Genomic DNA, 24,899 nt, shown 5'->3' on the forward strand with positions numbered 1-24,899 from the left:
CTCTTTTTTCTTTAATTTTTCTTTGCGTCATGTGCTGTTTGGGGAGGGTTTTTTGGAAGGGACATCCTGCGTGACACTGCAGTGCCACTCCTAGATGGGCCCGGTGTTTGTGTCGGCCACTAGGGTCGCTTATCTTACTCACACAGCTACCTCATTGCGCCTCTTTTTTTCTTTGCGTCATGTGCTGTTTGGGGAGGGTTTTTTGGAAGGGACATCCTGCGTGACACTGCAGTGCCACTCCTAGATGGGCCCGGTGTTTGTGTCGGCCACTAGGGTCGCTTATCTTACTCACACAGCTACCTCATTGCGCCTCTTTTTTTCTTTGCGTCATGTGCTGTTTGGGGAGGGTTTTTTGGAAGGGACATCCTGCGTGACACTGCAGTGCCACTCCTAGATGGGCCCGGTGTTTGTGTCGGCCACTAGGGTCGCTTATCTTACTCACACAGCTACCTCATTGCGCCTCTTTTTTTCTTTGCGTCATGTGCTGTTTGGGGAGGGTTTTTTGGAAGGGACATCCTGCGTGACACTGCAGTGACACTCCTAGATGGGCCCGGTGTTTGTGTCGGCCACTAGGGTCGCTTATCTTACTCACACAGCTACCTCATTGCGCCTCTTTTTTTCTTTGCGTCATGTGCTGTTTGGGGATGGTTTTTTGGAAGGGCCATCCTGCGTGACACTGCAGTGCCACTCCTAGATGGGCCCGGTGTTTGTGTCGGCCACTAGGGTCGCTTATCTTACTCACACAGCTACCTCATTGCGCCTCTTTTTTTCTTTGCGTCATGTGCTGTTTGGGGAGGGTTTTTTGGAAGGGCCATCCTGCGTGACACTGCAGTGCCACTCCTAGATGGGCCCGGTGTTTGTGTCGGCCACTAGGGTCGCTTATCTTACTCACACAGCTACCTCATTGCGCCTCTTTTTTTCTTTGCGTCATGTGCTGTTTGGGGAGGGTTTTTTGGAAGGGACATCCTGCGTGACACTGCAGTGCCACTCCTAGATGGGCCAGGTGTTTGTGTCGGCCACTAGGGTCGCTTAGCTTAGTTATCCAGCGACCTCGGTGCAAATTTTAGGACTAAAAATAATATTGTGAGGTGTGAGGTATTCAGAATAGACTGAAAATGAGTGGAAATGATGGTTTTTGAGGTTAATAATACTTTGGGATCAAAATGACCCCCAAATTCTATGATTTAAGCTGTTTTTTAGGTTTTTTGGAAAAAAACACCCGAATCCAAAACACACCCGAATCCGACAAAAAAAATTCGGTTAGGTTTTGCCAAAACGCGGTCGAACCCAAAACACGGCCGCGGAACCGAACCCAAAACCAAAACACAAAACCCGAAAAATTTCCGGCGCTCATCTCTACTTTAAAGTCGTCTCTAATTTGCGGTCAGCAGGTTCTTTTAATGAAGCTGACCCTGGGGCAGGTAAAATGATTTTCTTTGACAATCTAGAGACTGAGGTGTCTATCATTGGGGGTGACTCCCACTTACACCTATCCTCTTCAGGAAAAGGGTACGCTACCCGCAACCTTCTAGGGATAACAAACTTATTTTCCGAGTTAGCCCAGGATTCCTCATAGAGTGTATTTAAGTCCTTAGACGGAGGAAAAGTCACCACCTTTTTTTTTTATTTTAAAATAATCTTTTTCCGCAGTTGGAGGTGTTGTGTCAGGAAATTCCAATACCTCTTTTATAGCGACTATCATACATTGAATGCTCTTAGCCAGTTTGGGATCTAAACCCCTCAAATCTCCAGTGTCGACTTCAGTGTCGGAATCTGTGTCAGTGTCCCTTTGCATAATTTGGGCCAGAGACCTTTTCTGGGAACAGGAGGGGTCCCGAGTGGGTGACGTGGAGGAATCAGCAAACAGAGCATCCACCACAGACTGTCTCCATTGCTTTGTCTGTTGTTCAGACTCAGAGAATTTCTTTGCTAGCTTAGACATATTACTCTGCAGCTTTCTCACCCATACAGGCTCAGAACACTCTTGTGCCTCCAAAATGGGTTCCTCTGGGCACATTTTCTAAACTGAGGTCTGGAGGATGGGCATAGAGGGAGGAGCCAGTTCACACTGTTAAAAAGTCTTAAAGTGCCGAAAGCTCCTGCGGAACCGTCTATACCCCATGGTACTAAAATGGACCCCAGCATCCTCTAGGACGTTAGAGAAAATGTGTTTCTGTAACTTATTGAAGTCTTTCATTTATTATGTTGTTAATAGAGAAAATACTGTAGACTGGGCTGAGCTTTGTGGCACACATAAATAGTATTAAACCAAGCCCCATTAAAAGTACCATTAACATTTAACTCAGAAGCAAAAACACCCCAAGACAAAATACAGGAAGATGGACGGTCAAGATTGTTTTCAAAACTTATTTAACATACTCATTAAATATTTTTGACATCATTCATAAAATTACATGCCAAAACATACAGTTCTAATTAATTGTGTTACAGATGTTACTTTGAACATCTGATAGAATATACTAAAAACTGTCATTTACACTCCAAAACAAGCAAAATCTCCAGATGCTAACTTTTGTGAAATTATGGAAACCTATTTATTTGCGAAGTGTAAAAGTTTTCAAGGGTCAATTTTGCAAGGCATAATTATGAAAATTAAACAATAGAATTAACGAACATTTACAGGGGCATTTATACATTGCCTGGGCACACAGCTTTTTTCTCACTGCAAAAGAACTTTAATTTCTGGTACTTGAGCGGTCATTCCCATTAATATTAATGTGACTTTTGCACCCTACATTTGCGCTTCGATAGAAAAGTGAGTTTTAATCGACCAATGTAATCAAAACCAGAGATGCAATAGTTAAATAAATATGCATAGATATTATTTGCAATAAAAACATTAGAAGTAGAAGTTTTTTTCCTTATAGAAATTGTTTACTTGCTTATTATCCCTATGGAGTAGCTTAAAGATCTCATAACCATAGTTTCCTACCCTCCCGCATATTGAAGGAGACTCCTATCTCACTATGGAGTTTCCTGCTGCCCCATTAAGTTCCTCAAAAACCTAGATTCTCCATGGGATGAGTCTGGATGAGATGAGGGGAGGGCCTGCAGGACAGGAGCAATCAGGGGAGATGTCTTACAGTCCTGCACTGCTTAAGGGAGAGAGGGTGGCCTGCTGCGTCCCTGCTAAACCAACCACAATATCTCCCCTACTGAAATCATACTCGGAGACAAGATCTGGTATTGAATCATTGGCCACAGTTTTATTAAACATTACCTTATTTACATTTTACATTTTGCAGGGTAGGGACAGAGAACGGTGGGCAAGGCACAAAACCCTATCAATGCCCATCATTGATTTATGACGGGACGTGCCACATACCTACGCCGTTGGCCCTCAGCAACGCCCCCGCTATGGAGCCAGCCCCTACAGATCACTCTGGCCTGGTGCGAAGCCGACGGCCCGCTGCGGACAGCTGAGGCCTGGCGTGCGGCACCTCGCCGATGGTGAATCTGCAACCTCAGCTGGCTCCCCTCCTCCACCTGCCTTGCGCACCGCTTCTTCCCGCCTGCCCTGCTACATATATCCCCGTACCAACTGTGACAAAAGACAAAATGCATAAACATTACACAACCTCTTTCCAACCAGGTTACCCAAACCAATTGTATCTCCACAAACCTCGTTACCTTACAAAAATTCTTGACCACCAATGCATCCATAAACGTCCCATTTTTCCCTCAGTGTTTTATTTATTTATTTATTTAATTTATTTAACACACAAAATGCTGACAGGCATAAAGCAGAAATTATACCTTCACAAAAGGGGTGGGTGGGATCTTCGTCTAGCTCTGGCCTGGAATACAGCCTCCCCCTCTGCTCTTTCCTCCCCCAGCAAGCCTACTGGCTGCCCTGCTCCCCTAGGTGTGAATGGGAGGACGGGAATACCTGCCCCCGTCCCTCCCCTTCCCTCGCGTGGGCCACCCCTCTCCCCTATATCGCTGCAGCGCCATTTTGGCGCCTGTGCTCTCTATGCGGCGCTAGCACCAGTATAGTAGGGAGCCGGGAGCGAAGCACCACAGATCGGATTAGTAACATAGATTGTACAATTCACAGTATATTTAAGAGAATGAAGTGTTATGGACTGTATTTAAAGCTCTTTAAATGTCTTGGAATTGTGTCAGCAAATAGGATAAGTTTTGGAAAAATTCTGGTGATTGTTTATTTTTGGGCATACAAATTAAGTCAATATGAATTTATTTAATTATACAGTATGTACAAAATTAAGTAGCAAACTTCAGGATATATAATAGTGTAATAGTTTTTAATAATAATAATAATAATAATAATAATAATAATAATAATACCAACAACAACACCAACTATAATAATAACAACACACATACATACACACACAATTTATATACATAATATATATATATATATACACACACACACACACACTATATATATATATATATATATATATATATACACACATACATACACACACACACACACACACAATTTATATACATAATATATATACACACACACACACACACACACACACACACACACAGACAGACAGACACACACACACACACACACACACACACACACACACACACACACACACACACAAACATACATACATAAAGGTGGTTACAAATATACTTTGTAACATGTCACAAACCTTCAAATGCAGGATTATCAAATGTATTCGCTGGGTGTCTGAAAAATAGGAAATGATTATTACATTGTTTTGTTTAAAATAACATAGAATAACGTAGAGGCACTAATGTACAGTACAACTCATTATAGTATTGCCTGATCATACAATAAATTAAAGGAAAGCAACACTACTGCAGTATTTGATTTTTGAACTATCGGTTAATTGGTTCTGTGGGATTATACATTTGTAACTGTAGTGCCTTTAATAGGCAAATGAGGGGGTGGGGAGTTGTGTGTCGAGTTGCACAGAAACACATAAAGCAGAAACACATAAAGCAGAAGGAGGCATTCCTCCTCTCTGATACTATTTGACTTACTGGCAGGGACGTAACTAGGTGTGTGCGAGAGGGACCTTGCACACAGCGCAGAGCCCTGGGGAGCCCACCATCACGTCACCTCTGTATCCCATACTGTGTCTCCTCCTACTCCTGGCCTCTAGTGCTTTCATGCTCCTACTAACTGTTCCGCCTCCACCACGTCCCTGTGCAGCCTTCTTCCTGAAAGCACATGGCATGTGTACAAGCTGGAACGGCTCCTGCATTCAGCGCCTCAGCCACGATCCATTTGGTCAGTGCAGTGGAGAGAATGTGCTTGCCTCTCCCTCCAATTATTGCTTCAACTAACCTGTCCTGCACTTCAGCTGCGAGTCTGACTGACTAGCAGCAGCAATGGAGGTAAGCTTTGGGCTGTGAGTCTGTGAGAGTTCATCCACACAGCTCCAGCCTCCTCCGCTGACTAGCACTGACAGCTGAGTGCCTCAGCAGCCTCAGAGCTGGAGGCGGCTACACAAGCATTTAAAAGCTGATCACCTGTTGCAGACCACTACAAGTGAATCCATAGGTACTGTAGTATTGGTCCCTGGGGAGCTCTATTGTAACAGGCACAGTGGACAATAGGACACATGGAGGAAGCGGGGTCAGGGAGTGCTATGCTCAATTGCACTTTCTACCAATTTAACCTTTTCAGTGCACTTTATCCAGTGGTGCAAGTAGTAAAAATGTCTTATAGGTAATGTGAGCGCGCCGAAGGCCAAAAAAATGGGTGTGGCCAAATACCACATGGGGTGTGCCTAATGAAAATGGGGGCGTGGTACACATATGACCCCAAAAGTGCCAGATACACGTTGCCCCACAGTGCCAGATACACGTTGCCCCATAGTGCCAGATACACATTGCCCCACAGTGCCAGATACACATTGCCCCACAGTGCCAGATACACATTGCCCCACAGTGCCAGAAACACATTGCCCCACAGTGCCAGATACACAAATGCCCCACAGTGCCAGATACACAGTGCCAGATACACAAATGCTCCACAGTGCCAGATACACAAATGCCCCACAGTGCCAGATACACAAATGCCCCACAGTGCCAGATACACAAATGCCCCAGAGTACCAGATACACATTGCCCCAGAGTGCCAGATACACATTGCCCCAGAGTGCCAGATACACATTGCCTCACAGTGCCAGATATACATTTCCTCACAATGCCAGATACACATTGCCCCACAGTGCCAAATACATAAATGCCCCACAGTGCCAGATACACAAATGCCCCCAGAGTGCCAGATATACATTGCCTCACAGTGCCAGATACAGAAATACCCCCACAGTACCAGATATGCCCCCAGTGCCAGATACAGAAATGCCCCCAGTGCCAAATACACATGTCCCCCAATGCCAGATATGCCCCCAGTGCCAGATACATAAATGCCCCCCACATTGCCAGATATGCTCCTAGTGCCAGATATGCCCCAGTGCCAAATACAGAAATGCCCCCACAGTGCCAGATATGCTCCTAGTGCCAGATACACATATCCCCGCAGTGCCAGATATGCCCCCAGCGCCAGATACACATATCCCCCCAGTGCCAGATATGCCCCCAGTGCCAGATATACCCCAGTGCCAGATACAGAAATGCCCCCACAGTGCCAGATATGCTACCAGTGCCAGATATGCCCCCAGTGCCAGATACAGAAGTGCTCCCACAGTGCCAGATACACAGTGCCAGATACACAAATGTCCCACAGTGCCAGATACACAAATGCCCCACAGTGCCAGATACACAAATGCCCCACAGTGCCAGATACACAAATGCCCCAGAGTGCCAGATACACATTGCCCCAGAGTGCCAGATACACATTGCCCCAGAGTGCCAGATACACATTGCCTCACAGTGCCAGATATACATTGCCTCACAGTGCCAGATATACATTGCCTCACAGTGCCAGATACACATTGCTCCACAGTGCCAAATACATAAATGCCCCACAGTGCCAGATACACAAATGCCCCCAGAGTGCCAGATATACATTGCCTCACAGTGCCAGATACAGAAATACCCCACAGTACCAGATATGCCCCAAGTGACAGATACAGAAATGCCCCCAGTGCCAAATACACATGTCCCCAATGCCAGATATGCCCCCAGTGCCAGATACATAAATGCCCCCACATTGCCAGATATACTCCCAGTGCCAGATATGCCCCAGTGCCAAATACAGAAATGCCCCCACAGTGCCAGATATGCTCCTAGTGCCAGATACACATATCCCCGCAGTGCCAGATATGCCCCCAGCGCCAGATACACATATCCCCCCAGTGCCAGATATGCCCCCAGTGCCAGATATACCCCCAGTGCCAGATACAGAAATGCCCCCACAGTGCCAGATATGCTACCAGTGCCAGATATGCCCCCAGTGCCAGATACAGAAGTGCTCCCACAGTGTCAGATATGCTCCCAGTGCCAGATATGCCTCCTGTGCCAGATACACATGTCCCCCCAGTGCCAGATATGCCCCCAGTGCCAGATATGCCCCACACCCTTCCCCTGCTGCTCACCGCTGCTGCTGTTTTGTTCCTATGTGTGTGGGGAGGAGTGCGCAGTAAGCGCCTCTCCTGCCCCTCAGTCTCCGGCGGCGGTGCGGGTGTCTACCTTCAATTCAGCACCGATCCGTGAGCCAATTAAAGCATGCGGTCCGGCAGCCAATCAGGAGCCTTGGCTGCCGGACCGCGAGCTCTGATTTGCTCACAGGCCATTGAATTGAAGTAGACACTGAGGGGCAGGAGAGGCGCATGCTGCGCTCTCCTCCCCTCAAGCAGCAACGACAGTGAGCAGCAGCGGAGGGAGGGAGTGGCAGCCCGTCGGCGGTGGGTACGGCGTACCCACAGCTAAATTCTTAAGGGTACGCCGTTTCCACCCACTTGCACCGCTGATTTTATGCTGCTTGAAACATGTAGTCCAAATTTTGATGCTTCTTCATTTTTAAAGGTATTTGAGGTTTAATTAAGCTGCTACATTAATAAGTTTTTGCGTTTTAGCCTGAATAACATCAACTGGGTGACTGACTATATAGCTGCTACATACTACCATATTGTACTGACATTCTGTAAGTCTCTTATCAGCACTGATTTGATTTTGAGACAGCAGACTCTTTTATGCTATGCATTAATTTCGTATGGGTATAGTTGGCAGGGCCGTAACTATTTGTGCACAGATGGTGCCTTGCCCATCGTGCATTTTCCCTGCGGGCGTACCAACTGCATTCACCCTGACTGTCCAGCTCTGGATGCGGTAATAGCTGCAGCGCTGTCCGCTGTGTACATTACAGCAGACAGCGCTGGGTAGACAGATTGTGGTCCCATATGCTCCGCCCCTCTCGTCCAGCTCACCCTGACTGCCGGACTGTTTAATTAAAGTGTCACTCATCCAAGAGCAAACCCGCTCCCCCCCCCACCACACACACCTGCTTTCGGCAGTAGTAAGTATCTGCGCTTTCCAGACCATGCACCCGCCATGATCCACTTCACCGCAACAGTGGGGGGCAAGGTGACAAACTGCAATTATATGCCTGTCAGCCTGCAGCAACATGGACCCGTACCTCCGTGGGCAGCTGGGGCACATTCTCCTCGCTTCGGTGGCAGGGATCTGCGGCACCTCTAAGGGCTGTAGGCAGTGAGGTGCGGTGACTACCCCAGCCTATAATGCTCAGCTGCCAACAGGGCCCCAGCGGCAGGTAGGACGTGTGAAAAGCAACTGGCATAGCAGGCCCTGGCTATCCCTGGCTTCCTTTGAACTGCCTAACCCAGGTCTCTTCATCATGTAGAGAGGAGCGCGGACACCTGCCATGGAAATGTCATCACTTCCTGCAGAAAAGTAATATAAAACACTGTGTGGCATCGTGATCTTAATATGTATAAGGGGGAGGGAGGGGTGCCATAGCATAAAGTGTATAGGGGGATCAGCGTAATGTGTAAAAGGAGACTCTACCTGGCATAATGTGTAAAAGGGGCTCTACCTGGTGTAATGTGTGACAGGGGCTCTACCTGGCGTAATGTGTGACAGGTGCTCTACCTGGTGTAATGTGTGTAAGTGGCTCTACCTGGTGTAATGTGTGACAGGGGCTCTACCTGGCGTAATGTGTGACAGGTGCTCTACCTGGTGTAATGTGTGTAAGTGGCTCTACCTGGTGTAATGTGTGACAGGGGCTCTACCTGGTGTAATGTGTGTAAGTGGCGCTACTGTGCAGTGTAATTTGAAGAATGGAGACTACTGTACAGCATAATATGAATTGGTATTATTTTATGACCACACCCCTTCCCCATAAAGCTACGTCCCTATATTTTTTATGCACATATTGGGAAGATGGGGGGGGGGGGGGGGGGGGGCGATGCTGTTTCTTGCACACAGTGCTAAAATGTCTAGTTACGGCACTGCTCACTGGGCCTCGCAGGGATGGCTCGAGAGCCGTTCAAATGCAGCGGCTGGGTGCAGTTGCTACTGAGTGCTGGGGCCATGGGACTGTACTCCCCAGAGCTTTCCACTGTGTCTGGAAGCAGACTCAGGGAAACAAACAGTTCACTTGCTGCAGGTCAGAGAAGGTCTCTCTCCCCTCCCCCCTCTCTCTGTCTCCCCTCTCTCTCCCTCTCCCTCCTTCTCTCAGCTCTCGTGTTAAAGTCCTTGTTTTTTTTCTGCCTGTCTCCCCCTCTATTCATTTCCCTTCAAGTACCAGTGAGCCTTTTAAAACCCATTTACTCATCTTACAGAGATCTCAGATACTACTGCCTCTCCCCATCACCCTCTGCTTCTCACCCATTGCCTCTCCATGTCGCCCTCTCCCTGTTGCACTCTGCTTGTCACCCTCATCCCGTCACCCTACATTATGCCTCTCCCTGTCCCCTACCCCAGTCACCCTCAACTTGTAACATCACCTACTGCCTCTCACTGCTTCTCCCTGTCACCCACTGCTTATCACCCTCTGCCTGCCACCCTCTACCTCTCCCTTTCACCCACTGTCCATCACCCTCTGCCTCTTCCTATTACTCACTTCTCCCGGTCATCCTCTCCCTATCACCCTCTGCTTTTCTGTCACCCCCTGTTTGTCACCCTCTCTTTCTCTCCTCTTGCCACCCTCACTCTTTCCCCATCACCCACAGCCTACTACTAAAATTGTGCGTAAGAGACACTGCTAATAAAAATTTTATTTTTCTTCTTTACGCTCAAATTTTTACAAGTTGCATTTGTGGCTCGTACACTGCATATCCTGTGAGGCCACACACCTTGTAGGGCAAACACGCCGACAACCCCCCCCCCCCCCCATTCCCCTATCCAGTGGCGTAACTAGAAATTTTTCTCCCCCAAGCCAAAAAATTCTTCGGCGCCCCCCCCCCATAATTGGCACTAGGAAAGGGACAAACATGTGCGCGCCGAAGGCGCGCGGCGCAAAAAAGGGGCGTGGTTTTGTTTAAATGGGCGCGGCTTCGCATAAAGAGGCGTGGCATTGCAGGAATGGACTACCTTATACCCCAGTTTTGCAACCTGCACGCCCAGACGTTAGCCACCACAGGAAAGAAAAATAATCCTGATTCATGCCCCTTCCATTATTTGTCATTTTTCCTCCTTATAGTAATGCCCAGTATACATTATGCCACATACTGCAACGGCCCTCAGACATTATGCCACACACAATAATGCACATGACACAATATGCACACACCGTAATGCCCCCGACACATTATGCCACACACCGTAATGTCTATGACACATTATGACAGGAATCGCAATGCCCGTTATACATTATGCTACACACTGCAATGCCCCTGATACATTATAGCACATACCACAATGCCCATGATATAGTATACCACACACCGCAATGTCCGTGATACATTATGACACACACCGCAATGTCCGTGATACATTATGACACACACTGCAATGAACCTGAGACATTATATCACATACCACAATGCCCATGATATAGTATACCACCCACCGCAATGTCCGTGATACATTATGACACACACCGCAATGCCCGTTATACATTATGCCACACTGCAATGACCCTGAGACATTATACCACATACCACAATGCCCGTGATATAGTATACAGACACCGTAATGCCTGACACATTATGCCACACACCGCAATGCCCATTATACATTATGCCACACACTGCAATGACCCTGAGACATTATACCACATACCACAATGCCCGTGATCTAGTATACCATACACCGTAATGCCTGTGACACATACCGCAATGCCCGTTATACCCTATGCCACACTGCAATGCCCCTGAGACATTATACCACATACCACAATGCCCGTGATATAGTTTGCCACACACCGTAATGCCTGTGACACATTCTGACACACACCGCAATGTCCGTGATACATTATGCCACACACCGTAATGCCCATTACACATTAAGTCCTACATTAAGGCTTCTAATTACTTTTAAATTACCTGCTCGTTGCCAGGGGTTTCGTGCTCTTGGTTCCATGCACGGTGCCAGGGGTTTTCATGCTCAGGGTGTCATGCTCGTTGCCAGGTGTTTCATGCACTCGGTGTTCATGCACTGGGTGTCATGCTCATTGCTAGGGGGTAGTGCTTGTTGCTAGGGCTGTGCTCCCAGTGCCACATATGTCCTCAGTGCCAGATATTCCCCCACGGTGCCAGGTACTCACATGCCCCCAGTGCCAAATATAGCCTCTCCCCCCAGTGCCACATATGCCCCCAGTGCCAGATATTCCCCCACAATGCCAGGTGCTCACGTGCCCCCAGTGCCAAATATAGCCCCCCATGTGCCAGGTACACATACAGTGCCATATATGCCCCCTCAGTGCCCCCCCAGTGCCATATATACCCCCTCAGTGCCTCCCCAGTGCCATATATGCCCCCTCAGTGCCCCCCAGTGCCATATATGCCCCCTCAGTACCCCCCAGTGCCATATATGCCCCCTCAGTGCCCCCCCAGTGCCATATATGCCCCCTCAGTGCCCCACCAGTGCCATATATGCCCCCTCAGTGCCATATATGCCCCCTCAGTGCCTCCCCAGTGCCATATATGCCCCCTCAGTGCCCCCCAGTGCCATCTATGCCCCCTCAGTGCCCCCCAGTGCCATATATGCCCTCAGTGCCCCCCAGTGCCATATATGCCCCCTCAGTGCCATATATGCCCCCTCAGTGCCCCCCGCAGTGCCATATATGCCCCCTCAGTGCCATATATGACCCCTCTGTGCCCCCCCAGTGCCATATATGCCCCCTCAGTGCCCCCAGTGCCATATATGCCCCTCAGTGCCACCCCAGTGCCATATATGCCCCCTCAGGCCATATATGCCACCTCAGTGCCCCCCCCCCTGTTCCATATATGCCCCCTCAGTGCCCCCCCAGTGCCATATATGCATACCTCCCGCAGTGTCCCGCGATGGGGGGGGGCAGTTGGGAGTCTCCTACAGTCACTGCTCTGCATAGCAGAGCAGTAGTGAATAGACGCTGTGCGCATGCGCACAGCGTCTATTCAGCGCAGACAGTGGGAGAGAGGGCATGCCAGCAGCTCACAGAGCGCTGGGCATGCCCCCTCAGTGACGAAACGGGGGCGTGGCCCGCGATCGCGGGTCCTCCGCGAAGCCACGCCCCCTTTTCATAGGACACGCCCCCCGACACGCCGGAGACTCAGAGGGACACAGGAGAGGCGCACGCTGTGCCCTCCGTGTCCCTACTTCACAGCGGGGGGCTAGTGACAACAGATTGACATGCGGACGTTCGTCCGCATGTCAATCTGCTCTAAATCAGTGGCGGCGCCCCCGCAGCCCCTCGCCCCCAAGCCACCGCGAGGGCTGCGGGGGCAGTAGTTACGCCACTGCCCCTATCATGGTGCCCCCTTTGTTATTTTCTTCTGGATCCACCCCTGTAAACTGCACTTTGTTTGGGGCAGACTACAGCTTGTTAGATGCTAATTATGCATTATTTATGGACTGACGACAAACTCTAAAATCAAACATTTGGAAATGTCAACCCAGAAATCCTGCGGTTGCCTCTGCCTTTAACTAGGAGGTGGCTAAACAATATAGTGGCCTTAATTTAAAGTGAAAATATGAATCATCCAAATGTAGCTGGTTAAGGATAAGTATGATATAATTTCAGAGGCAAGCTTAGGGTTCTTATATGGATATGGGTTTCCAGCATTTAACTACACTAAATAATTTATAAATATTCGATTTATAAATAGCGGGGATGAGCTGCTGTCAGTGAGACAGGGTTGTGTTGCTGTCAGTGAGGCAGGGTTGTGCTCTGTCAGTAAGGCAGGGTTGTGTTGCTGTCAGTGAGGCAGGGTTGTGCTGCTGTCAGTGAGGCAGGGTTGTGCTGCTGTCAGTGAGGCAGGGTTGAGCTACTTTCAGTGAGGCTGTGTAAAAAATCATGGCTGACATCGAATATCGATATTGGCCGATGTTGATTTGCGTTTTTGTGGGCTTTGTTTACGAATTCATACGTTTTTTGTACGTGGCGGGCTTACAGTTAATCACGTACGTATTTTATATGAACTTCCATTTTTTTCTACTCGAACGTGATTGGTTGTGTTCCTGTAGGAGGTGTGTGTGTGGCCAGGACTATAAAACTGCCCCAAACCATCCGAACCTCGTGGGTTTAGCTAGTGGAGAGGTGAGAGGTAGAGGTGTGTGTTGTTGGCGTTTTGGAGAGTGTATTTGGAGTTTTGTGATCGATTGGTGTGTGCTGTATTGTGCGTAAGTAGTCTTGTGTTTATTGTTGTGGTGTATTTTTTCAGTTTGTGGTTGTTTTTTGTAAGTAATTTTTGTGTGAAGTCTCTTGTGTTTGTTTGTTTGTGTGTGTGTGTGTGTGTGTGTGTGTGTGTGTGCTTGTTTGTTTGTTGTGCGGTGTGTAGTGGAAGTGGAGGTTTGTGTTTTTATTTCTCAGTGTAATTTTTATTACGTCTGTAATATGTCCATGTCCCAGGCGAGTGAGGTGGAGGAGGCGAGTGAGGTGGAGGAGGCGAGTGAGGTGGAGGAGGTGAGTGAGGTGGAGGGTGAGGTTGCTGCTTCGTCCTCCAGTGATTCAGAGAGTGATGTTGCTGCTGCTCTGCAGCCATGCACTACCACCAAATCCGTCAGGTATGTGAAGTTCAGCTATGCTGAAAATATGGCGTTGGTGCGTGTGCTCATGCAATATCACCAGCAGCTGTTTGGCCAACATGCCTCCAAGGTCCCATCTCGTCGCAAGTCTCAACTGTGGTCCAAAGTGGTGCGGCAGTGAACTGCGAGGGCGTGTTGAAGCGTACGGAGGACACATGTAGAAAACGCTTCTATGATATTAAACGCCGTGTGAAGGCCAAGATGTCCAAGGAGGCCAAATCAGCACAGAAAACTGGTGGCAGACCTGCTTTTCATGCAACTTATAGGGAGTGGGAGGAGCCTGTACGTAGTTTGATTCCTGCTGAGGTTGTCAGGGCCACTAACGTACGTGATTTTGATCGCCCAAAACAGGCTGGTGAGTGTTTTATTTTTTACCTTAACAGATGAAGTGTAACCTGTTGTTATTTTGCATACTATTATGTAATATATTTGCCTGCATGTTTTTGTGGTTGTTTTAATGTTATTCCATTTTTAAACTGTACTGATTATCTATATTGTATTGAATTTAGTAAAATTAGTATCAGTTTTTTGTCAAACTCCTGCGGTATTATTTTTTCATGATTCATGTTTGTCAAGCAAGATGTTTTAAATGTGTTTTTATCCAGAATGACGTTGGTTTGATATTCTTTAACTACAAACAGTAATATCATGCTACATCATAATGTCTTTGTATCCTAATGTCCTTGGACTATTTTGTCTTATTTCTTTCCTAACATGTCTTAGCCACACACATTATAAATGATGCTTTTGCAATTAATACTGTATGATTTTTATACAGATGATGCTATTATTTTATAAAATGCCTAATATGTTTGTCTAATTTATGTATAGTTACTCAAAGGAAAACAGCAACCATGGCTGCCACCTCAAGGCCCCAAGCTGCGGATACAGGAGAAGCAGGTACATTATTTATAAAAGTAGACTTAACCTTTTTTTGTGAAAAATATACACAAAATAATCAAAATCTTTCCACATAGTCCCAGCCACATTGCACGCAACTCCACAAACTCAAAGTAGACACGGGTCTCGCCAAGGCAAAAGTATGCCACACAAGAGGCGATGGAGTGAACCAAGTCAAACAGTACCCACGTATCAACAACAATGGCACCTTTCTCTTGTGGCCCCACAGACTCCAGAAGAGCTTTTGGCGACTCCTCCAAGACCTCAGCCACACTCTCATCATGTCGCTGGTAAGCATAGGTGTGCGCAGGAGGGGTGCCTGGTGCGCACAGGAACCCCCTAATGTCTGGCACCCCGATCTCACATGCCTGATGCAGCGATCGCCGAGCAGGCTGATTACTGACCCCTCTGCGCTGCACCCTCTCAGGACAGCATTACTGACCGGACGCCTGAGTTAATCAAGGGTGCCACTGCAACCGGCTTTCAAACTCCCGGCTCCACCTCCATGTACAAAAACAGCGTGATGTGACATGATTATGTAATGCTGCTCTCACGCCCACTCGTCACACCCACCACACGCCCACCTCTCTCCTTCTATGCTATGCCAATGTCAGCCACTGATGAGGATCAGCATGCAGCCAGCGGCCTCTTAGGAAGACAAATTCAATACTGGCAGGTGGTCGGCAGCAACATTGACACGTCACTCGTTTTTCCAGCAGCAGCAGTACTAGTCTGCGACTGTCAGTGTCAGTGAGTGACTGACTTGTAAGTAAGCTGCTGCAGCTTGCAGGTGAAAGAGAGGGGGAGCCAGACCAGGCTGAGGAGGAGCAGTGTAATTGCAGTGAGTGCCATCAGGGGTGTTTGCTTGGTGCACACCACAACATCTGACAATGTATCTGCTTTATTAGGATTGGTACAAGGGTGGATATTTTATATTGCGTTGAAAATCAATAGATGGTGCTAGACACGCCCAAAAGGCGGTGCTAAACACACCCCTCTGATGGTGCACCCCCTAATAAAATGTGCTGCGCACGCCTATGCTGGTAAGTACACACAGAATTACATTATCAAGACTTAGACACTGATTCACATTCATTTTTGTTGTGTCAACAGTATTTGTCAGCATGCAGTGTCGTACTGGGACATGAAGGGCACACCGGGGACACCTCTTGTTATGGACCCATACTTTTGGCTAATCAAAGCCAACCAAGGTGTTCTTGGAAAACAACACAGAGGCGTGCAGAAACCAATAAAGTACTACAGTGTAATGAGAACAAAATTCCATGTATAAGACAAGTGCACAGTCTTGATTCTGCTCACTAGAGGAAGTAGTGGCCCCTCATGCAGTGGTGTGTACCGGTGTTTTGCATGCTAACCCTGTGTGTCAATCTGACCCTGTCAATATGTCACACAGAAATGTGGCAAGTAAAGAAGTGTTAAGTAAAGGATATTGTTTATGACATAAAATTGGTTAGGTTAAACAGATATGTGTAGTCACTTGTGCATATTTTCTATTTTTAAAGAAAGTGCATGCGGAACTGTCCGCATAGCAAGGTTCAGCAGAATTGTTGCCTTAAAAATTGTTCCATGGCAACATAGTTGCCAATGTGATTAATTTGTGGTCTTTTTGGAGGTTAGATGTTGCCCATAGCAACCAAGCATATTGCAGGTATTATATTATATTATGTAACTTTATAGGCTAACCTTCCCGCTCCAGCTGTTGTTGAACTTAATCATCCCAACATGTGCTGCGACATTTTGTACATTTGGACTATTGGGAACTTACTCAGGCTATGCTGGGATGTGTATGTCAACAACAGCTGTAGTGTAAAGGTTACCCTTCAATGTTGTAGAAGGTACTAGATGAATTAATTTGTTGTCTTGCTGTGTTGTGTTACTAAGCATGCCATCTTAAATGTTGCTTCCATAGTATCAAATGTAAGGCATACATTCAGGTTATGTGTTTCCAATGTTTTTTTTTAGGTTGTTTTTGCAATCTTGTTTTTTTGTGGTTTTTAAATGTCATAGTGAATTGTGAATGTTTTTTTTCTTTTTTTTGGCAGGAGTGTGTAATCATGTTATTGACAAAGTCAAATCAAAATCAAAACAAAAGTGTTGTTTGGCTCTTCTTTTTTGGGTCATTTATGGATCATTTACCCAGCCAATATGACCTAGATCATGCATGGTTTGCTGAATGTTTTTCTTTAAGTCCGACATGACAAAAATTAATTACTAAACCAATCAAACTTTTATTTCAACCCATACAGAATCCGACATGCCCCAGGAAACACAGCAGGACATATTGAGTGATGACAATTCTGTGCAGCAACAGCAGCCTTCTTCACCAACCCGACCAAGCTCGCCCACAATGAGGACATCACTCACACATACACCACCAACTGCTCAACTGACCACACAAACACCACAGCCGGAAATCCGCGAAACAGATTTCTGGGACAGGTGGTCACAGCAGCAAACCATCGTTGGTGACTACATCAAATGACAAACACAATTTCAGGCAAGTCTGCCACAACACCTCCCACGCATATCACGAAATAGCAGCAGACTGAACCTCCAAATGACCCGTGTTGCTAATACACTTGAGCAAATACGTGCAGATAATGTGCAAAACAACCATGCCATTATCAGAGTAATGGATGATCAGCTTAGACACCAACAGCAGTTCATCAATATCATGCAAAACAATCTGCTTCTAATGCAAAGTTTATCTAGAACAATGGAGCAAAATTCGGATGCCGATACTCAACTGTCCGCCAGTATAAACAATCTTAGCCAGAACCTTTTACCTATTCAACAACAAACCCAAACAGCAAGCTCCTCAACCACCACACCCAGCATCACCCCAGTTACCTCCCCAGTACGGAGATCCCAGAGAACCCGAAGTAATGTTGCTGGACAGGGATCATCTTCTTCAAAAAAGCAACAACCAAAATGACACCTGAAGCTTCCGCCAAAGATGTTTTTGTTCTGAAACTAAGTCAATCGGGTTAATTTATCAAGTTATTGTTTTTTTGTTTTTGTTTTCTACATTTATACATTAATTTATCAACACATATTGTTTATAACTTAGAACATGTGTGATTTACATTAGCATTTGTGGGTACTGTTCTAACCTTCAATAAAGGTTTTGTTTTCACTAGCAAAGTAGTTATTTGTGTGTCACAAACATGGGCCCTCATTCCGAGTTATTAGTTCGTTATTTTTCATCGCATTGCAGCGATTTTCCCCAAACTGCGCATGCGCAATGTTCGCACTGCGGCTGCGCCAAGTAAATTTGCTAAGAAGTTTGGTATTTTACTCACGGCATTACAAGGTTTTTTCTTCGTTCTGGTGATCGTTGTGTGATTGACAGGAAGTGGGTGTTTCTGGGCGGAAACTGGCCGTTTTATGGGTGTGTGTGAAAAAACGCTGCCGTTTCTGGGAAAAACGCGGGAGTGGCTGGAGAAACGGGGGAGTGTCCTTGCGAACACTGGGTGTGTTTGTGACGTCAAACCAGGAACGGCAAGCACTGAACTGATCGCACTGGAAGAGTAAGTCTCGAGCTACTCAGAAAGTGACAGAAACTGCAAAGTAAAATCATTTCGCAATATTGCAAATACATCGTTCGCAATTCAGCTAAGCTAAGATTCACTCCCAGAGGGCGGGGGCTTAGCGTGTGCATTGCTGCGAAAAGCGGCTAGCGAGCGAACAACTTGGAATGAGGGCCATGGTTAGTTCCTGTACACATATTGGTTATGTTAGAAATTTTTGCTGGTAGTGCTTCCCCCATATTTTAGCAACCAGCACCAGGCCGGGTTGTTTTTATTTGGGTACTTTTTTTTAGTAGAACTACAGGTACCAGTGGGCCCGTTTTCCCCCTGCAAACTGGTACTTGTGGTTCTCCAAGTACCAGCTTGCATGGGAGGCTTGCTGGGACTTATAGTTCTGCTACAAAAAACAACATTTTTTTTTTACATAAAAGGCTATCAGCCTCCCATCCGCTGCCCTGGGATGGGGGGACAGCCTCGGGCTTCACCCCTGGTCCTTGGGTGGCTGGAGGGGGAGGACCCCGGCCAGGGGTAACTAGTTGGTGATTTAATGCCAGGGCCTCAGGGACCAATATAAAAGTGTCCCCCGGCTGTGGCATTATCTCTCTGACTAGTGGAGCCCGGTGCTGGTGTTAAAAATATGGGGGATCCCTACGTGTTTTGTCCCCCGTATTTTTTGCACTAGGACCAGGCACAGAGCCCGGTGCTGGTTGCTAAAATATGGGGGAACCCCTGTCAATTTTTTACCCATATTTTTACAACCAGGACCGGCTTAAAGAGCCTGAGGCTGGTTATTCATAGGAGGGGGGACCCCACGCCAATTTTATAAAACATTTCTAATGTTAACAGACCCTTGCCCACAGATATGCATGCACGGATCTCATGGATCCCTGCATGACTATCAAAATACGCTTTACAAAAGCAGTTCTATTTTTTTGGCGTGATTTTTTACAATTTGTAAATTTTTCTCGGCAGGGTTTCAAGAATCCCGGCAGACATTTTTATAGTAAATGACCGTTTTCTATACCTGAACAGCCGAATTTGACCGATGGTGTATTCAATCGTAATTTTGAACTTTGACTTTAACAAAAATACAAATACCAACATCACTGCCGATATTTGACTTTAATAAATTCACGATTTCGACACTTTGAAAAAAAAACCCCAAATCAAACAAAATTGATTTGTTAGTAAATATACCCCCTGGTGTGTCCAATCATAGTAGTGGGATTTCTGTAATTATATCACACCTTTATATATATAATCCCTGCCATAGTCCCCTAATAAGTGATTGTGACGATACTCAACCTTAAACCTACGTGGGAAAAATACCTACGCAATGGTTAAAACTGCATCACAATTGATTCATTGGTTTCAAAGTTTATCTCCATCAGACAAACAAGCACACAAACAGACTAATTTATAAGAGTCTCCCTTGCAGCAGGTTGCCATATCTGGGTGGTGCTTCTCTAAATAACGAGATCTATGGTAAGAACTTACCGTTGTTAAATCTCTTTCTGCGAGGTACACTGGGTTCCACAGGGAATAACATCAGGGTGTAGAGTAGGATCTTGATCCGAGGCACCAACAGGCTAAAACCTTTGACTGTTCCCAGAATGCATAGCGCCGCCTCCTCTATAACCCCGCCTCCATGCACAGGAGCTCAGTTTTGTCAACCAGTCCAATGCAGTAGCAGGTAAAAAAGACGACAACTGTTAGTAGCCACATACACCACAATCTCACAACAGAAGAAGGTGTCAGTGGCTAACGCCATACAAATCCAAAGAAGCTAAGTGCATCAGGGTGGGCGCCCTGTGGAACCCAGTGTACCTCGCAGAAAGAGATTTAACAACGGTAAGTTCTTACCATAAACCTCGTTTTCTGCAGCGGGGTACACTGGGTTCCACAGGGAATAACATCAGGGATGTCCTAAAGCAATTCCTCATCGGAGGGGACGCACTGTAGCGGGCACAAGAACCCGGCGTCCAAAGGAAGCATCCTGGGAGGCGGAAGTATCGAAGGTATAGAACCTCATGAACGTGTTCCTGAGGACCACATAGGGGCTTTGCACAATTGTTCAAGGGTCGCACCACAACGGGCCACCCAAGAAGGTCCAACAGACTGAGTAGAATGGGCTTTGATGGTAGCAGGAGCTGGAAGGCCAGCTTGTACATAAGCATGTGCAATCGCCATTATAATCCATCTGGCCAAGGTCTGCTTGTTAGCAGGACAGCCACGTTTGTGAAAACCAAACGGAACAAAAAGAGAATCAGACTTCCTAATAGAAGCCGTCCTCTTCACATAGATACGAAGTGCTGGTACCACATCCAAACACCGCTCTTTGGAAGACAATTCAGGAGAGACAAAGGCCAGAACCACAATCTCCTGATTAAGGTGGAAAGAAGACACCACCTTAGGTAGGTACCCAGGACGTGTTCTAAGAACCACCCGGTCACGGCGAAAAATCAGATAGGGAGACCTACAAGACAAGGCACCCAAATCCGACACCCGTCTAGCAGAGGCAATAGCCAGCAGAAACAAAACCTTAAGAGAAAGCCACTTAAGGTCAGCAGATTCAAGAGGTTCAAACGGAGACTCTTGTAATGCCTCCAGAACCACTGACAAATCCCAAGGAGCCACAGGCGGGACGTAAGGAGGTTGAATCCATAACACACCCTGAGTAAATGTATGAACATCAGGCAGAGTGGCAAGTTTTGTCTGAAACCAAACCGACAAGGCAGAAATATGAACCTTGATGGAGGCCAGACGAAGGCCCAAGTCCAAGCCCTGTTGTAGAAAGGCCAAAAGTTTGGCTGTACTAAACTTGTAAGCGTCATGATTGTTAGATGCGCATCAAGCAAAGTATGAATTCCAGACCCTCTGGTAAATCCAAGCAGAAGCCGGCTTACGGGCCTTCAACAAATGACTGTCTCAAAAAAACCTTTGGCCCTCAGTACGGAAGCTTCAAAAGCCACGCCGTCAAAGCCAGACGGGCCAAATCCTGGTAAACACAAGGGCCCTGAACGAGGAGGTCTGGTCATTGTGGAAGCAGAAGAGGATGCTCTAACGAGAGACCCTGAAGGTCTGAGAACCAATGCCACCTGGGCCACGCTGGAGCGATCAGAAGTAGGATTCCTCCTTCTTGCTTGAACTTCCTTATTACTCTGGGCAGGAGTGACACCGTAGGGAACACATATGGCAGCCGAAAGTTCCATGGAATTGTCAGTGCATCCATGAACGCTGCTTGAGGATCCCTTGTCCGTGCTCTGAAGACCGGAACCTTCTGATTGTGTCGAGACGCCATCAGGTCCACATCTGGGAGGCCCCACTTGTCCACTAGGAGTTGAAAGACTTCTGGATGAAGGCTCCACTCTCCGGCGTGTACGTCCTGACAACTGAGGAAGTCCGCTTCCCAGTTTAGGACCCCCAAAATCAACACTGCCAATATGGCTGGCAGATGGTATTCTACCCACTGGAGAATTCTTGATACTTCCCTCATTGCCATGTGGCTTCGAGTGCCAACTTAATTATTTATGTACGCCACCGTGGTGGCGTTGTCCGACTGTACATTAACAGGTCTGTTCTGTATTAAATGCTAGGCCAAGTTCAGTGCGTTGAACACCGCCTGCAGTTCCAGAATGTTTATCGGGTTGGAGAGACTCCTCCTTGGTCCACCGACCCTGAAGGTAGTGTTGCTCTAACACCGCACCCCAACCTCTCAGACTGGCATCCGTCGTCAAAAAGACCCAGTTGGAGATCCAGAAGGGACGACCCCTGCTCAATCGGTCCTGCAGCCACCAGCTGAGTGACAGACAGACCTCCGGAGACAAGGAGATCATGTGAGACCTGATCCAGTGAGGCAGGCCATCCCACTTGGCAAGAATCAATTTCTGCAGAGGGCGGGAATGGAATTGAGCATACTCCACCATGTCGAAAGCTGACACCATGAGATCTAGCACTTGCATCACCGAATGTATCGACACTTGCAGACGAGATAGGAAGCATCGAATCCTGTCCAGAAGTTTCAGAACCTTCTCCCGAGACAAGAACAACCGCTGGTTGTGAGTGTCCAACAATGCCCCCAGGTGCACCATGCTCTGAGCAGGGACCAGGGAAGATTTCTTCCAGTTGATGAGCCACCCGTGGGCTTGCAGAAACTGGACCGTCAGATCCAGATGGCGTAGGAAAATTTCTGGGGAATTCGCCAGGATCAACAAATCGTCCAGATATGGGAGGATCCTGACCCTGACGGTGGAGTACAGTCGTCATTACCGCCATGACCTTCATGAATACTTGTGGGGCCGTGGTCAAACCAAAAGTTAAAGCCCAAAATTGATAATGGAGGTTGCCTACAGCAAACCTCAGGTACTGTTGATGCGACATTGCAATAGGAATTTGCAGGTAAGCATCCTGAATGTCCAGGGAGACCATATAGTCCCCGGGCTCCAAGGCCAGAACAATAGAGCAAAGAGTTTCCATATGAAACTTAAAGACTCTCACAAATTTGTTCAAGGACTTGAGGTTGAGAATGGGCCGAGAGGACCCATTCGGTTTCGGGACTAGCAATAGTGGTGAATAGTACCTCTTTCCTCTCTGAGCCAGAGGCACCTGTGCTACTACTCCTGTGTCCAGGAGGGACTGTACCACCGAATTAAAAGTTTTTGTCATCACCTGATCCGAAGGAATGTCCATAAGGCAAAATCGAGGAGGGGGACGATTTTTGAAGGATACAGCATAACCTCGAGTGACGACTTCCCATACCCAGGCATCGGAAGTGGTCGTCAACCATTCCTGTGTAAACCCTAGAAGTCGGGCCCCCCACCCTGGGATCCCCCAGAGGTAGACCCGCCCCATCATGCAGCAGGCTTGTCAGTTTTGGAAGCCGGCTGACGGGCAGCCCAGGTCCGTTTAAGTTTGGGCTTAATATCTTGTTGAGGTCCTCTCCAAAAAAAATGTCTCCCATAAAATTCGGTGAGCCTAGATGGACGTAGTAGAAGCCTTGGCCGCCAGAATACCGGCATCAGAAGCCGCCTCCTTAATGTAATGAGAGGCTGTGACAATATACGAAAGACACTGTCTAGCATTATCAGAAAAGTTTGAAGGCAGCTCTGCTTCCACCTCCTGAGCCCATGCTTCAATAGCCTCTGCAGCCCATGTCGCTGCAATAGCGGGCCGATGCACAGCACCCGCTAGGGTGTAAATCGCTTTTAAACAACCCTCCACACGCTTATCCGTTGGTTCTTTCAGAGAAGTGACGGTAGTGAAAGGCAGAGCTGAGGACACCACCAGACTCGCCACTTTGCGAATCCACTGGTGGGGGTGTTTCACAATTTTTACTTAGCTATGCAGCGAGCCAGCATCTTCTTGTGAGGTGTGAATTTCTTTCCTGGATTTTCCCAGGATTCCTGACGTATGTCAACGAAATGGTCAAAATGAGGTAAAACTTGTTTAATAACCTTCTGACGTTTAAATCTGTCCGATTTCATAGAGGTAGCATCAGGCTCTGGGTCATCAGTAATTTGAAGAATTAGCCTGATAGCCTCCAATAAGTCAGGAACATCCACCTGAGAGACTGATTCCCCATCAGAAGTATTTGGATCAGTGTCTGTGGGGTCAGTATATACGTCATCCTCATCAGACGAGGTGTCTGGGACGTGAGGAAGTAATGGCCTGCTGGCGTCCTCTCCATTTAGATTATAAGAGACTGAGAGAGATTTACTGGAGCTGACTAGGAGGAGTACTGTTACTGTAGAAGTGTAGAGACTGAGTGGAGAGAGTTTACTAGTGAGGACAGTGCAGTTTACTTTATAATCCGTTCTCTGCCTGAAAAAAGCGATACACAGCACACAGTGACTCAGTCACATACCATATCTGTGTGCACTGCTCAGGCTCAGGCCAGTGTGCTGCATCATCTATTATCTATATATAATATTATATATATCTGTCTGACTGCTCAGCTCACACAGCTTATAATTGTGGGGGAGACTGGGGAGCACTACTGCAGTGCCAGTTATAGGTTATAGCAGGAGCCAGGAGTACATAATATATTATATAGTGAGTGACCACCAGACACACAGTGCAGTTTATTTAATATATCCGTTCTCTGCCTGAAAAAAGCGATACACACAGTGACTCAGTCAGTCACATACCATATCTGTGTGCACTGCTCAGGCTCAGGCCAGTGTGCTGCATCATCTATATATATTATATATCTGTCTGACTGCTCAGCTCACACAGCTTATAATTGTGGGGGAGACTGGGGAGCACTACTGCAGTGCCAGTTATAGGTTATAGCAGGAGCCAGGAGTACATAATATTATA

The 24,899-nt window shown here is 47.1% G+C and overlaps 1 protein-coding gene across 1 annotated transcript in view; it reads right to left on the reverse strand.

Annotated features, from left to right (window-relative positions):
- The window catches only part of LOC134957991 (E-selectin-like), a 357,129-nt gene that overhangs the window by 14,718 nt on the left and 317,512 nt on the right, over positions 1–24,899 (reverse strand). Inside the window, exon 11 of the mRNA XM_063940282.1 lies at positions 4,659–4,696. Within this exon, the coding sequence (XP_063796352.1) occupies positions 4,659–4,696 (38 nt within the window). The remainder of the gene's footprint in view (positions 1–4,658; positions 4,697–24,899) is intronic.

Source organism: Pseudophryne corroboree, chromosome 9, assembly GCF_028390025.1.
Source record: "Pseudophryne corroboree isolate aPseCor3 chromosome 9, aPseCor3.hap2, whole genome shotgun sequence".
Lineage (NCBI taxonomy): Eukaryota > Metazoa > Chordata > Amphibia > Anura > Myobatrachidae > Pseudophryne > Pseudophryne corroboree.